General features: G+C 46.4%; 1 protein-coding gene across 2 annotated transcripts; it reads left to right on the top strand.

The window, feature by feature from the left end:
- Window positions 1-205: 205 nt before the first annotated feature.
- TMBIM6 (transmembrane BAX inhibitor motif containing 6) lies at window positions 206-14791 on the top strand. 2 transcript variants are annotated; one of them, XM_075551725.1, is made up of 10 exons: window positions 206-364; window positions 8936-9023; window positions 9394-9502; window positions 10200-10320; window positions 11268-11316; window positions 11426-11523; window positions 11695-11774; window positions 12220-12320; window positions 13662-13737; window positions 14660-14791. In XM_075551725.1, exons 2-10 carry the CDS (start codon window positions 8968-8970, stop codon window positions 14681-14683), a joined length of 714 nt encoding a protein of 237 aa, XP_075407840.1. In that variant the 5' UTR covers window positions 206-364; window positions 8936-8967; the 3' UTR covers window positions 14684-14791. The 2 variants fall into 2 exon arrangements, with proteins under 2 accessions (XP_075407840.1, XP_075407839.1); XM_075551724.1 differs by lacking the exon at window positions 206-364 and adding an exon at window positions 722-878.
- The last annotated feature ends 970 nt before the right edge of the window (window positions 14792-15761 follow it).

Raw genomic sequence — 15761 nt, 5'->3', positions numbered from 1 at the left:
CCCCCCCCACACCCCTCCCAGCTTCACAAGCCCGTGATGGTAACGTCGCATCTGTAACTTCCTCTGACGTCCTGGGACTGGCCGTGCTCCGTGCTAGGGACCTGTCTGCTCTTTGACTTCCCTGGGTGTGGCCTCCGCGGGGCAGGGCGTCCCCGCCCTTGCTCCGCCCCCCGACCCACTGTGACAAAGCGTTTTAAGAGCCCGCCCCTCCCACCCAGCAGGTGGTCGCGGCGGTGGCGCTGCAGCCTAGCTCCGGGCAGTCGCACGCGGGCTGGACGGTGACCTCCGAGGCTGGGCCTTGGGGCTGCTGTTTCCTCTTCGCATTGTGGAGAATTCGCCGAATCGGAAAGCCCTCAGATTCACGGTAAATAGGGCCCTATAAGCGTGCTCTCTTTAAAAAACAAGAAAAGCGTGCTCTCTGAGGTGTTTTTCGGAGAGAAGCCTAGAACCCGTGTCCCTTTCTGCGCGGTGTGCTGGAGGCCGAGGGCGTGGGCGGCGTCCATTACGGTGCCGGAGCCTCGGGCGCGGCCAGCACTCCTCACTCTCTCCGCTAGAGGCGGCCGAGAGCCCAGAGCTGTGCTTCGGGTGGGGGAGGGCGGAGACCTTCCTCTACGACGCCGGTTGGCTGCCAGAGTCTTGATTGATGCAAGCCCTAGCGAATGGTTCTGAGCTGAGCAGCCGTTGTTTATGCGCGTACAGCCAATAGAAGGGCGGAGGCGCGGACAACGGCCAATGAGGACTGGCCTTCAGTGGGGCGCGGAGGCGGGGATTTTATCGGGAGGCGGACGCTGGGTAAAGCCTCTGGAGCGGACCCTGGGACGCAGAAGCACGTCCGGTGTGGCAAGAGCTGAGTTTGCTCGTGTTAGAAGCGTAAGAAGGTACGTCTGAAGCTGGGACTGGGAAGCCCGGCCGTGAGAGGGGAAGAGAGTCGGTATTGTGGGAACAAGAAGGGGAGTAGCCTCCGTTTGGGTTAGACTGGGGCCCTGGTAGGCGCTGGGAGTCGAGAGGGTGGGGAAGGGGAGAGGCCGGGAACTAGTGGCACGCATGCGCGGCCGAGTCGTAGCGGGGGGATGGGCGGGGGGTGAGCCTGCGGGGTACTTGGGGGCCCCCGGAGACGCCCCTTCCGCTCTGGAACGCTAAGGTGGGCCCGTTCTTCGCTTGCTTTTCTCCAGTTCCGCTTTCCCCCTCGTACTTTGCCCTCCTAGTGTAAAGGCTGGGCCCCCTTGACCCAGCCCTGGCCCCTTGAATTCCGGATACGTTCCCCGCCCACTCCTTCCGAGGCGACTGAAAGCGAAACCCTAGGAGATTGTTGTCACACCCGGACCCACTGCCTCCCGCCCCCCTCCAGCCCCAGCCGAGCGCTGATCTCTTGCGGGCCCTTTTGGCTGCCCTGTCACAGTGGGGGGGGGGGTGATGTCACACTGGTCTGTGACATGGTGACTCCTTCGTTACTTGGAAGCCCACAGCGTTGGCGGTGAGGTGAGAGGAGACCGGGCCTTGGCCTGGCTTCTCAGGGCGTGGGGCGGCGCGCCCTGGTGTGATTGGTTACCTTTGGACAGGTGAGGTGGCCTTGCTCTGCTGATCCCGAGCTTTGTGGGCGTCTTGCCCAAGAGGCGGCTCTGGAAAGGCGTTTGGGCTTTTTCTCTTTGAACCTACTCTCTGGTCATAGGTAGGCCTGGATATTTTGAGATGTTGATTGTGGAATATGGCCACCCATGCGGCGCCAGGTTGCAGGACTACCAATCTTCCGCTGGCTAAACAGCCGCCGTGAACTTGAGACTCTGCTCGCAATGGTTGTTAACTTGTAACCCAATAGAAGAGCTGACGGGCCAAAAACAGACCAAGACTTTAAGGTCAAAAGTTATTGGAGAATGGGCTTTTCTGGTTACTTATATTTATTTGTAGCTATCTTCCGACTATATGTGTACTTTAAGAATCGAATTTCAAGAAAGATGGTCCGAGTTGCATGGCCACTTAAACTCGGAAAACACACTTTTTTGTGTAATTGATCTTAGGTGGTACTCTTTGGATTGACCAGGTGGCTGAAACGGTAGGCTCAAACGACGATTGTGAGGATGGCGCAGGACTGGGCTGTGTTTAATTCTGTTGCACCTAGGAGTCGCTAGGAGTCATGGTCTACTCCCAGGGACCTAAGAACAAGTGTCTTTGGTGTGTTCTTTAATCCTCTTTGCTGTGGCCTCAAATCTGTTGACATTTAGTTCTCTTGTGCTGTTTTCCACCAGTGGGGACATCATAGTTGAATCCGTGGGAAATTCAGTCCGTAATTTGGATCCAAAGTTTCCTCCTATTATTCATCCTGTGGAAACATGGCTTAGTACCCCCTTTCTTGCCTTCACACGCCTCCACCCCCCAAACACAGCACTTTAACTCCTAAAGCATTCCCTAGACTGTACCTCTACAGGCATAGACAGCCCTCTTTCTCCAGACGTCCTAAAGAATAAGAATGATGAAATCAATCCATATGCTTAGCTTTTGCATATGCCCCACCTCCCCAAGTTCTCAGTGTAGCTGACGCTCGATTTAGAAATACAAAAGGCATGTACATTAAGAGCCAGCATGTTTGTTTGCTTTTCGTTACGAGTTCTCTTGGCCTGTGGCTGGAACTACTTGAATGAACACGTACTTTCCTAATGTGGGGTGGATTGTTAGAGTACTGGCCTTCTGAGGCCAGAAGACCAGGATGGAATCTGGTTCTAGCTTGGTTGTTTTTGACACTTGTCTTTCAGATCCATAATCACTAATGTCTCTAGCACTTCGTGAGCTGGGAAAGCAGGTGTTTGTTAATCACTGTCCTAGTCTACAGATGAGGCAGTTGAGATTGGCCTTCGGTGGAAGGATTTCCCACGGTTATTTGGTAGAAAATGGCAGGACGGTGACTCCAGATTCAGTGCTGTGCCACTCACCATTCTGCCTTTTTGAACGTTTTTTTAAGTAACAAGTTCTTAGTGAGCCACTGCGGCTAACTTAGGGTTGGTTGTTGGAATCCTTCTGCTGTTGCGCTGAGCCTTTAAGGGTTGGTGTTGGAACCCTTCTGCGCTGCATGTCAGATCTGCCTCTGTCAAGCTTTACAGCCTTAGAAACCCTGTGGGGCTGTTCTAGTCTGTCCTAGGTGGTCGGTGAGTTGAGATTGACTCGGGGCTGTGGGGATAATGGTCATCCTTTCCTTTTCCTAATGGCTTCGGTGAAGATCCAGGAAGGAGGTGGATAGAAAAGCATGTTGGAAGGTGTAAACTTACAGAAATGTCCCTCGTATGAGATCCTCATGCTGACTGGGAGTTTCACTTTATTTCATAAACTACCCAAGGGCATTAGCCTCCTTTGGGAAAACCACTGCGTGAGAGTGAGTTGGAGTGGTAGTAATACTGGATAAGGGAGTTAAAAATTGTATTTGGTAATATTGTGGTTTCTAAGTTTATATAGGGTTACTTTTAAATCACATAATATGACTTCCAAAAGTTCCCCTTTTAACTAGTGCTGTGGTCCTCTGAAATTTGCTTGTGTTCCTTTGAGTTGCCTGTTGAATCTTCAAGAAGTGGCTTAAACAGCACCCTGTTTGTTTCCTTCTGCATTTCTAACCAGATTTTATGGTGACTTTCATGGCTTTTACAGTATGCAGTGTTAAGATGTTAGCCTTTCTCCTCACACATGTGAGCACCCCCAGTGTTGAAGACCAGGAGAGAAAGACCGTAGGGATTGACCCCTGGAGGTGGGCTCCACCCTGTGCTTTCTTGGGGGTGTTTTGCAGTGGAAATGGTGTGATAATGGGATCTAGATCTGGATTTGCTCAGGAGATTCCTGGTTGCTCTTTAAGGCCGGAGTGTTGAGTAGAATCAGCTGCACAACTGGAATGTGAAACACTTGCAAAGGGGACTTCGAGGCTGAGGGTCTGAGTGGGTGGCTGTTTGTCCCGATCTACGCCTGATAATCATTTGGACTAAATACGTTATTGGGGGAGGGATAACCAATGTGCATTTGAAGATTAAGTACTGAGGCCATTGGACCCTTCGTAATGAGCCGCTGTCAGCTAAACGCAAGTTACTGAGACGGAAAAGACCTTGGGAAGGCAAAGTTACTTCAACTGGCTTGCCATCTCTTAATTACTGGTTTGGTTTTAAGGCAGTCTTAGAGAGACAGGATTCAGTGTTTGCTAATTCAAGATTTTGGTTCAAGTTAGGGAGAGGCTAGGACTCTTGAGGGTTCTGAATGATCAAAGCTCAGCACTTGTTGAAGTGGATGCCCTTAAGTTAATCCTGAAACAAACTGACCTGCCTTTTGCAGCTGGCAAGGGAAGAATCAAGCTAATGACCATTTATTTCATCAAATTCTCTATCATATCAGATTATTAATGGTTATTAGACTGTCTCAAAATGTCATGTGGCCTTTGGGATAGGAGATAACAGTGTAAAAATGTGCCAGAGGAGAGGCATGCTGTTTAAATAAAAGTAGCTTTAGCCACTAATAAGATCTGTCAAATTCTTTTAAATTTCTAGTATGTAATTTTGTTGGAATCTTTTCCCCTTTCCCATTTACTCTTACTTTCTTTGGGACAAAATATAAACCCTCAAAATATACCTAGTTGTGAATTAATGGCTTAAAAGGATTTTAAAAATACAGTGAATATGTAAATTAGGCCTGACAAAAAATTTTTGTTTTTATAAAAAAAATTCCTAAAACTAGAAGCAGCATGTTGCATAGATTGCAAAAGGGCATGAGAACAATGGGCATTTGTAAAAGGACTTGAGAAATGGCATTTACATCAGTGAATGATTAACATGTATTGAGCTCCTGTGTACAGAGCACAATTTGTATTTGTTTTCTGTCACTCTATTCAGATCTCTGAGGGACTATTTTACAGACAAGGAAACTGAGGCTCAAAAGTGCCAGAAATTGGTTGCATGTAGCAAAGCTAAGGAACTAGCAGCCAGGCTTCAGAGGCAGCCACTGGCTGGGACCTGGGTATGTACAGAGTATGCAAAAGGTCAAATGGGAAGAACTGGTAGCAAGTTACACAAACTCACTCCCTCCTTCCCTTCTTTTAAAACCACGTGGGATTTTTCTTCTCTTTATTAATTTGGTCCCTTTAGAAGAGTGGGGAGGGGCCTGGAGGTGGGTGAATTAGCAACAGGAATGAAGAACGGTATAGTCACAAACTAGTCTTTGACGAGACATCCTATTTCACCTGCCCATTTAATGCTGCTGAACTGTCTGGCACAGCACTCAGCAGACTTATTTTGCAAACGTGAGGATTTTTTTTAATGCGGGGTGGTTTTTGTTTTGTTTAGCTCTTGGTCATTTACTAGTCCTTAGAGTAGGATTGAAGTTTGGTTTTGCATTGTTCTTAGTTGAAGCCATGGTGTTTATAGCCTTCCATTTTAGGACAAGGGTCCTGAGAAATAACTGGCACAAAACAGCCAGACAGATGTCCAATGATAGGACTATCTCTTTCTCTACAGGCCTCCTCCCCTCCAAAAGGGGAAAAAATAGACTACGTAGTATTTAATTGAAAACAGTAATGAGTTTTTCTTTATGGGTAAAACTCAAGTGATACTTCATTCTGAGGTTTTTTGTTTTGTTTTGGGGGTGGGGTGGGATGACTGGCAGAGGAGGCTGGTTCAGGAACCAGCAAATGGTAAAAACGCTTTACACAACTTGAGCAGTGCAGGCCTGGCCTACTGCGGGTCCTGCTCTCCTAAGAATGAAGGTGTAAAAGGAGGCTGAGCCAAATTAAAGGAATTTGGTAATGAGTGTTTGCCTCGGCTTTACAAATGAGTGTAGGCAATTTCCCAAATCCCTAACCACAGTGTAGGTTTGCTTTACAGTTGAATCTCTGGACCTAGAGAGAGGAGAGGGAATTCAGTTTCTAGATACCTGTACAAGTTGGAGCCCTGGGACCATGCTGATGTTAATTTTGCAATTGACTTAGATGTGTGTTATATTGAAGACATTTTAAGCAACTTAAATGTTCTCTTTTATAACATGATTGTCATTTAAGTGTGGACCTCTTCAGTGTCCGCTCAGCTTGGTTAGTGGTTGGGCTTGTTGCACTCTTTCAAGGACAGTGCTGGAGTGGCAGGCACTACGGTGTGGTGTGGAGCTTCTATTTTTACTTGATGCATGTAATTTAATCTTGTTCTGCTTAGTTTGAATACAAGCCACTGAAAAGCACCATGTTTATTATACAACTTCTCTGGTGGGGAGGTGGCTAAGCATTCAGCTGCTAACTGCAAGGTTGGCAGTTTGAATCCACCAGTGACTGTGGGAGACAGATGTAGTGATCTGATTCCCTGCAGAGTGCCAACCATGGACACCCATTGAGGCTGTACTTGTTCTGTTGGCTCTCTGTGAGTCAGAATGGACTCGGTGGCATTGGGTCTGGGCAGAACTGCTTGAAGCTAGAAACCTGATAAAAAGCGTATTTTGTCTGGCAAAACGGTTTTACCTAAGTAACTCTACACAGTAGTTCTTGGCTACTTAGAATAGGGCTAGAGTAAAGTGTCATATTCCTTGATTCTAAGACCTTTTTCCCCCTCACATTTTAACATTTTGGGGGGAAGGTGGTCTTATTACATAATATGTCCATTGAATTCCTCCTCTCTCTCAAGTTATGATTAAAACAGCTATTCAAGCTACTGTACCTTTGCATCAAGCAAATCTAGTGGTTAGTTATTTCACTTAAAATTGGGAATAAGTAGTAAGGTTGACAAACGAGTTTTGGGGTGGTGTTTTTTTTGTTTTTTTTTTTAAGTCACACCACTAGTAAAATGAGAAATTCCTACTAGACACACACACAGCATTTGATGGTTCAGAGCTTTTCATCTAGAACGGGGAGAAGGTCCCACAAAGGTAGTCAGTACCCCTTGAGAGATACTGAAGAGCACACTGGCTAACAGGAGCATCTGTCGTTCTCACCCACAATTTCCACTGATGGGGTCCAGTTACATGAGTGTTGCCCTGTCTGTCTGACAGTCCCCTGATGATTTCAAACCCCCCAACTCTTGAAATTGGAAGCAAGAGGTAATTTGCCTTGCTGTTTGTGAATACTCATCTTGACTCTGACGGTTGCTTCAGTATTGATGCAAGTTCTGTCTGGGGATGTCATTAAGGATGCTAATGAAAGCCTTAAACAAAGACACTTTCCAGATGCTGGATGCTGCCATCCTGTAAGTACGCTCCCCGGGGGCCACACTCGTCACGGTGTGGAAGACTCTGGCTGGCTCTGCAACTGCCTGCAATAATTGCACCATCTAGATCAAGAGGGCCCGCAGCCCCGGGACTTAGAGAGCAGAGCAACAGCTTCAGCTGATGTGCAGCTGCTTTGTGCACTCCTTACCAAAGTCTGTAGGTGAGTTGGGTGTGGGTGATAGGAAAGGGGCAGTATTACACAAATAACACAGGTTCTGTGTTTGCCAATTGCACTCCTTCCCAAGTAGGTTCTGATGCACAATACAGATAATTTTAACAGCAACATGTAAAACTGTTGCCAAAGAAAGAGTCTTATTATGAAAATACAGGGGGTGGGTGCGGTTGGCAAACAAACCCACTTTGTGTACAAATAGTAAGTGGAGAAGGACAGGGCAGTGTGATTGTGGAAGCACCTCAGTGGGCGAATAAATGATGGTTGTGCTGGCTGGTGGTGAGAAGAGGGCATTTTTCCCGGGGCCTAGGAGTCAGCAGGAGATGGATTTTCGGATTATTGTAGCCTCTATTGTCTGGCTTAATTGTGCTGAACAGTGGTTTAGCTGCTGGTTGGTGAGCCAGTCCTTGGCTTTTCTTTCAGGTTGCCTACCTTTTGTGTTTGGTTTCACTCCCCCCACCCCTTTTCTGGGGTGGGGGGAATGTAAGTTTTGTGTGGATCTAAGCCTAGGAGGAATTTGGAAAGTTCATATGTAGGAAAGATGAAAGCCCCAGTTAGACATTTCTTGTTCTATAGACTAAACATGTTTTTGAAGATTGTATATGAAGTAGGGACACTAAACCATAAGGAGCTGGCTTGATGGTATTGGTGTGTAATGTAACCCTATATGAGTCAGTGAGAGAAACCAACAAACCCTGATGTCCCCTTCCTGACATTGGGACAATTGGCGAAATCTGAATAATGTTTGTAGATCAGATAATGGTGCTGGTATTGTGTCTGAGGGTGAATTGAGTTAGACAAAATATTTACAGGTTAGAAAAATCAATATGTTTTCTCTATAGCGAAATACACTTACAGAGAATGATAAAGCAAATGTAAAATATTGGCATTTTAAGGAATAGAAATAAGTATACAGGAATTCTTCGCATTATTATAACTTCTGTAAGAAAGGTTCTGAAATTATGTCAGAAAGTAAAATATAAAAATTAGCCTTTCTGTAGAAATTCTGTTTTCATAGAAAGAGAAATTTGCTCCTTTTTAAATTGTGACTCTTTTCAGTGTATTTGTAAAATATGTTTGATAGAAAGTTTCCACATGTATTTATTTTAAAGGCAAGTCTAGTGCCAGACTCAGTTTCTTAGTGGGGTTTTTGGTTTATTTTGTTTTAAATCCTTGAAGTCGTTGCTTTTCCTGAGGGATTTCTCTAGCCTCTTGTAAAATTGCATTATGTTCCAGTGACTGCTTCTTTTTAACTAGATTGCTAATTGAGGTTCTTTTTTTTTTTTTAAGCAATGTGTTCATTTTAAACTGATAGAAATGAGATGAATAGTAACCATAACATTTGGAGGAGAAGGAGTTCGTTTTCCTTGTCTCCTCAAAAGTGACTAAGTATGTAAATACACTCTGGGAAGAGATACCTAAAAATGAAAATGGTCAGTATGTTAGGGCAGTGGGGATTCAGATTCCTTTTTTTCCAAACCGGTTTGCCATTACTGTGTTTGTGTTAGGTGGTTACTCCTGGTATCTCTAAAGTAATGCCTGTTGTTCTGGATGTTTCAGAGCAGAGGCTGTGTCCCACAGACTCCGGCACCATGAACATATTTGATCGGAAGATCAACTTCGATGCGCTCTTAAAATTTTCCCACATGTAAGTAGTTTGACCTTGACTGCATTTCTTAATTCATATGTTTTCCTAGTTTATTAACCCTGTGTATGTGAGCTAACAGGAGAATTGTACCAGAGTTAGATGCGTGAGTACTAGTTTCCAGGTCCTAAGGTAGCATCGGAAAGTCAGTCATTGTTCTAGTGTGGGTTGTGATTATTCATAATTTCAGGATTTGGCTCTTCTAATTTAAGATTACTTGTTAACCTTTTTTAGTATATGCTCTCTCCAAAGTATCTTAGGCTCTGTGAAATACACCACTTAGTCCTTGAGAATGGGAGCGAGGGAAAAACGATTCTTAGCTTGCAGGTGTTACTAGTCCTTGAGTAATGGTCGTTCTTAACCTCTTTCCTAGAACCCCCTCGACGCAGCAGCACCTGAAGAAGGTCTATGCCAGTTTTGCCCTCTGCATGTTTGTGGCGGCTGCTGGGGCCTATGTCCATGTGGTCACTCATTTCATTCAGGTAAGAGTCATTTTCTCCCATGGTTGTGAAGGCGCAGATTGTATTAGGAGGAGACCTGCCCAGCATGGTTGCTCAAGCTGAGTCCCTCCTCAATCCTTATCTGTGCTTAGGGATCACAACCAGCCATTAAGTCAGGGCGTATAATGAATTCTCTGATAACTGCATCAGCCAGAATGCCTTCACCCAGGCACTGAAGGGCAGGGATGCTGCACGACAAGACTTCACTGGGAGGGAGTTGTGACGTAGCAGTCGCTTACCCTTTCCTCCATTCTTCTGAATTAAGTGCGCTGGTTGTGTGGTTAGTTATCAGTTACTGTGATTGGGTGAAAACCTTCAGCAACTCAGGGTCTTGTGTTGAGGAGAATTTGGGGCTAGGCTAGGAGTTGAAGGGACCATTGGAGAATAAATAATCAAAAGGGGGTCATTTCCACACTCATGATTAAATTCTAGTTCTACAGACCATATATTTAAAGCACGTGTCACTTTGGTTGACAGCTTCTATTTCTTGGGCACGACTCGGACCCCATCCAATCAGAAGGCACCAGCATCCCTTATGCTTTCATGGCTTTGGGGTTTCTTTTCCTTCAGCCTTCACCCCTGAGAAAGCACTGTTTTTGCCACAACCTCCAGACACTAGTATTAGGAAGTTGAGTGTTTGGACCCAGTAAGGTCTAATTTCTGGCTTTGGCACCGACAGGCTGGCCTGCTCTCAGCCCTGGGCTCTCTGGGATTGATGATTTGGTTGATGGCAACCCCGCATAGCCATGAAACGGAACAGAAAAGACTGGGACTTCTTGCTGGATTTGCTTTCCTTACAGGTATGGAAAGAGTTTGTGTAGTACCATTTGTTAGTGGCAGGCATGGGACTAAGTTAGGCCTGAGAATTTGACATCGGTGGGCCCACCCTGACCTTTCAGAGGGCTTGCACGTAGATAATGCAGGCCACACACGGAGAGCTGTCCATGTATGCCGTCCATGGCACTTTGCTAATTCTTAAGAGAGGAATTAGAAGCATTAGAAGCACAGCTCTTCTGGAATTAGTATGAAAGGAAAACAGCTCAGGTTGCATAATGAAAATAATTGCAAAGCAACATTTGAGTTAAAACAACTTGTTCTGAGTGGCAGTCTAATCTGCACAATGTCGAAGGAGTTTTAGAATGGAAAGGGACCGGGGGTTTCAGCTTTTGTGGGTCAAGGAAGGCTGGCTTTTAAGGCATTAAGAAGAGCAATTTGGAGGTGAGAGAAGGGTAACCAGAGCGGAGGAAAAGGTGCGGCTGGAGCAGCTTGTCTTCGTGCCGGACTTGGCAAGTGCTCCTTGACAAACCGGTCCAGCCTTTTTTGCCACAGAGGCAATCAGTCCTGTGTGACGTCAAGGTTGCTGCTGCCCACGAGACCTGGCTTCGCTCTTTCTCCTTTTCTTCCAGCCTGGATCTGGCCCACATGGCGACGGTCTCATGTCACCGCACTTGAAAGTTTTGCAACCTTAAAAAACTTACCTTTAAAATGTTTTGGACAAGCCTGCTGTTCCTTCTGAGATCAGACATGATTTTTAGCTAAAAAAAAGTGGCAGCGTGTCTGTAACTAAATAACTCAGGAGTATGGTTTGTTTGTTTTTTACAAGCACGGAGGAAAACAAAACAACAAGAGGAGCCCGTGTACTTTGTTTTTAAGTACACGGGCCTACCTGTGCTGCTACTGATCATCTTTGGGGCAGGTCACTTTCTCTCCAAGAGCTGATGATAGTGTTGGGCTCGGTGTTTTCTAGGAGTTGGCCTGGGTCCTGCCCTGGAGGTGTGCATTGCCATCAACCCCAGGTAAGGCTTGTAGTAGCAGCACCCTCAATCTGTTTTTGCCTTTGTGACTCTTACCTGTTCCATTTAAATTATGCCTGGAGCCCGCGAGCTAATGGTCTTTCTTTAACAGCATCCTTCCCACCGCTTTCATGGGCACAGCAATGATCTTCACCTGCTTCACCCTGAGTGCGCTCTATGCCAGACGCCGGAGCTACCTCTTCTTGGGAGGTAAGTTTGGCTTAGAAGCAGGGAGAAGGTTTTACCTCTAGCCAGAATCCTAAGACTTTATTCTTATCCCCACAATTCTCCTTTTATGGAAAGCTGCCTTTTTAAAAATATAGAATGACCTTAATTACTAGGGCTCCTCTGCAGACAGCTGTTTTTTGCCATCTCTTACAGGTACATTGATGTCAGCTATGAGCCTTATGGTCTTGTCCTCCCTGGGCAACCTTTTCTTTGGATCCATTTGGCTTTTCCAGGTGAGACTCTACTGCCACTTTGCCAACTCCCTTTTTTTTTTTTTTTTGCTTCACCCAAAAGCAGGCTCCAGGAATCCTGCTCTGTTGGGCCCTGTTCTTTAAGCTTCCCTCCCAGTAGCCTTCTAGTCCCAGAAGGCTAGAGCCCTCTGCTTGGGGGTGGGGGGGGAGTACAGTGGCTCCATGTTGCTCCCGGAAGGAGACAATCATTTGCTCAGAGATTAGATGTCTGAAGCCAGCTCAGCGTCACTCCTGATGAAAATGGGCGACCTAAAAACAGGAGTGCAGAATTTGTCCAGCAACCCTCCGAGCAGGCTTCCGTCCCCATGAGTGTTACTAGGGTGAGCGCTTGATGCGCTTTCAAGTAGTTGAGAACCAGAAGGAATCATGTTGTCCCCGTCCCCCACCGTCTCTGACTTAAAGGAACGTCTCATTTTCTTTTCAATAGGCAAACCTGTATATGGGGCTACTTGTCATGTGTGGCTTTGTCCTTTTTGATACTCAACTCATTATTGAAAAGGCTGAAAATGGAGATAAGGATTATATCTGGTGAGTGTGGAAATTTCCCTAATGAGCATTACGGGTGAGGCAGGCCTTCTCCACAGCTCCTTACAAAGCCTTTTCCTGGCCCACTTTGTTAGGGGCGCGAGTAGACTAGGTGTCCTAATTGAATTTAGGTATCCAGGCTTTTTTATAGTATGTGCTAAGAGATATTCATGGTTTTAGAACAACAGCATCAAATAGCATCGTTTCCTACATTGCTGAAAGCTCTTATTGTTAAACTAATCAATCAATAAGGGTAAGTCGGAAGCATTGCTATTAGGATTCCAGTTTATACATGCATGGGCTTATTCCAAGAAATACGTTTAAACATGTCTCTGTGCCTGTAGATGGCTGGAGACTAGTCTCAGTAATAGACTTGTGAGAAGGACCTCTGAAGGTGGAGCAGGCTCCTTGAGGCTGGTGGTTCAAACCTACCACCTGCTCCTCGGGAGAAAAGGAGCTTTGTACTCTGCTGTAGGGTTGTAATAAGTCAGAATGGAGTACCTTAAAAAAACCAGCAATCCTAATCAAGACAGTGGCTTTCAAGGGCATCTGTACATTTTCAAATGCAAACTGCATTGGTAAGAAAAAATGACCCGGAAAGTTTCATCGAGAATTTTTTTCCCCTTACAACAATGTTCCTGTTCATTTTTCCATGGGAATGAGGGCTGCCCTATGAGAATTCCATGGGAATCCTTAGCGCTGCCCCCACAGCTCTGACCTCGTCCCTTACACTTCTTTTAGTTCCCCACAGTCAGAGCATTTAGGCCCCAAGGGTGGCAGAACTGCCATTTGCTACCGCGTGGATGGAAGAGCCCGTGGAAGGGTTGGGAAGGTGGAACCCCATCTTCGGAAGCTAGCAGATGTAGATGGAGGAGTTGCTGACAGGGCTACTGGATTTTACAGCGGCACTTTGTTACTTTCCCTAGGATGTACAACCCCGAAAAGTACTCTGCTGGTTACTTCTTCCTTTTTTTTTTTTTTTTTTTAAGTTTCTCTGGTTTTCAAACCCTTATCAATGAGAAAAGTATGTGTATAATTATTTTTAAATGTAGTCATCCTCTCCGAGTCTCAGAACTAGCTAGCAGTAGTTTCCAGTTTGAGATTTTGGCCTCTGCTGCATACAAAGCCCATGTTACTGCCTCCGTAGTCCATGGCTGCAACGAGTTAAAAAGGTCTCTTTAAAAAAATGAGAAAGGTCTCAGGCCCAAGATTTATGTTGTTGGTAGTGGATGCTAGAGCAGCTGGCTCCTGGGGGTGGGTGAAGGGCTTTGTGTTGTGCACCTCTGGATGTTGAAATCTAGAAGAGTGGGAAGTTGGTTTCATAACCTGGTGCTTTTCTTTCAGGCATTGCGTTGATCTCTTCCTGGATTTTGTTACTCTCTTCAGAAAACTCATGATGATCCTGGCTATGAATGAGAAGGTTAGTCAGCCCACCAGGGGAAAATAAGAGAATGCCTTTGAGCTCAGCATTATGTGTGAACTTCAGATCTGAAACCTTGTTCACATGCCCTGTAGGTCCCAGGGTATCAGTAAGGTAGACCACTGAGTAAGAGATGAGCCAGAACCTTTTAGCGAAGGGGGAAAACTAAGTAACAACAATGCACATGCACACTCATTTTTAAAGAAATAATCCTGAGATGAGTTTCAAAGGGATAAGATTTTAAAAAGCAGTCTGCTAGAAGGATGGGAGCTTGTGGAAGTGGTGGCACAGTGAACCCCCGGCCTCTGACTGAATAGGTACCAATTGGGATGCGCCCCCAGTTACTTCCCAGAAGACCCGCCAAGCTGCTCCTGTGAAGATCACAGCTTGGAAACGAACTTCTTTACAGACCTCTTAGGGAACAGTGGGCCGGGTGGTGGTGGTATTTGATGGCTAGGTGGGCTCGGTGACTCAACATCTGGCTCCCCAGTTTCAGTGCAAGCACACCGTGTTCCGTTCCCTCGGCTCTCGTCTCGGGTTGACTGGAGCTTCTGCTAGATAGAGTACTTCTTAGTTTTTGCCCAGATGCTTTCAGCTCTCAGGACAGACTGCCAGTGTGCAGCCTTCAGGGTTTGGAATGTGAGCTGTGGTGCTTAGAAGAAGTCAAGAGCAGTCGGACAGACCCGCACGGGACTTGGGGAAAGGCAGAACTCTTACTCTGAAGTCTGACTGCCTAATCAGCAACTTAGGGACCGCCAGTGAGAGAAAGGGAAGATTGAATTGCCACTAAGCTAAGGGAGCATTTCTCTGTCTTGTTTAGCGCGCTCATCAGTTCTTAGTGCTGACAAAAGGCTGGCTTGAGCTTTAGCTTGAAGATCAGCTGCCAGAATTTAAATTATGCTGCTTTTCTCCATTTCTCTAGGACAAGAAAAAGGAGAAGAAGTGAGACGGCCGTGCAGCCTTTCCCACTTTGACTTCCTCTCCCACCACCCTCATTTCTTGTTTGCACACATTACAGGTGGCGCGTTCCGTGATAATGAAAAGCATCAGAAAAGCTTTTGTACTTTGTGGTTTTCTCTCTCTTGAATTTTTTGATCAAAAACTGATTAGCAGACTATAGTTTGGAGTTTGGCTTCGTCTTCCTGGAGTCCTTCCTCATCCCTTTTCACTCGGCCCCTCCCCTAGCCTCTCTCCCCGCGCAGCGTGCTGAGGAACCAGAGCAGCAGAGGACACAAACTCCAGGAGGCCGCTCTGCACGCTTCACCGAGGGGCCCTGAACTCGGGGTAGAGAATGAGTTGACATCACACCGGGGGGCTGGGCAGTGTGTTCTCATGGGGAAAGTGTGCCGGCCCCGCTGCTTGAAAGAAACGGAAGATCCTCTACTGCTGCAGTCTGCTTTCCTCTGAGCTGGCCTGGCTGACACCGCTTTCACGCGTTGCCACCACAAAGGAATGTGGATTTGTATGTGTTCCCTTTCCCACCCCTTACCCGACCCTCAGGGACTCTGCCTGCTTTCCATCCCTGGGGTGGGAGGAATTCACAAAAGGGAAGACCATTTCTTGTCGGGCATTTACACCAAGATTGTGGAGGTTTGGCAAGGTGTCACATAGAATTCCCAGAAGTCTCCCTTGGTCTTTATCTTATTTTTTTTATTGGTTCTCACCTTAGTTACTGAGTGGCCTCTACCAGGTGACTGATTTAGTGAAAGTCTGCAGGAGAAGATGGGTAGGGACAAGGGTGAGTTTCTGGGCATAAGACAAAGCTAAGTGAGGTCCTGCTGGGTCAGGAGGGAACACAAATTCCGTCTACCACCTGAGTGACCTTTGTCCAGGTCAACGGAACAGGGCTGGAGTGACTTGGGGGCAGCATTTGTAATGGTCCTGCGACACCAGGACATTAAGAGGTAGTTTCAGGGCCCATGGGGTTGAGGCAGCAGGTAAATGTTCATTTTTTGGATGCACTTTAGTTTTTGGTCTGTTCACCTGTTTCCAGAAATCAGCCGCCTTCCAGGCAGGTGTCAAAT

The sequence above is a fragment of the Tenrec ecaudatus genome, chromosome 6 (genome assembly GCF_050624435.1).
Source record: "Tenrec ecaudatus isolate mTenEca1 chromosome 6, mTenEca1.hap1, whole genome shotgun sequence".
Classification (NCBI taxonomy): Eukaryota; Metazoa; Chordata; class Mammalia; order Afrosoricida; family Tenrecidae; genus Tenrec; species Tenrec ecaudatus.
The sequence above is the reverse complement of the archived record's forward strand: the minus strand, read 5'-3'. Positions and strand labels throughout refer to the sequence as shown.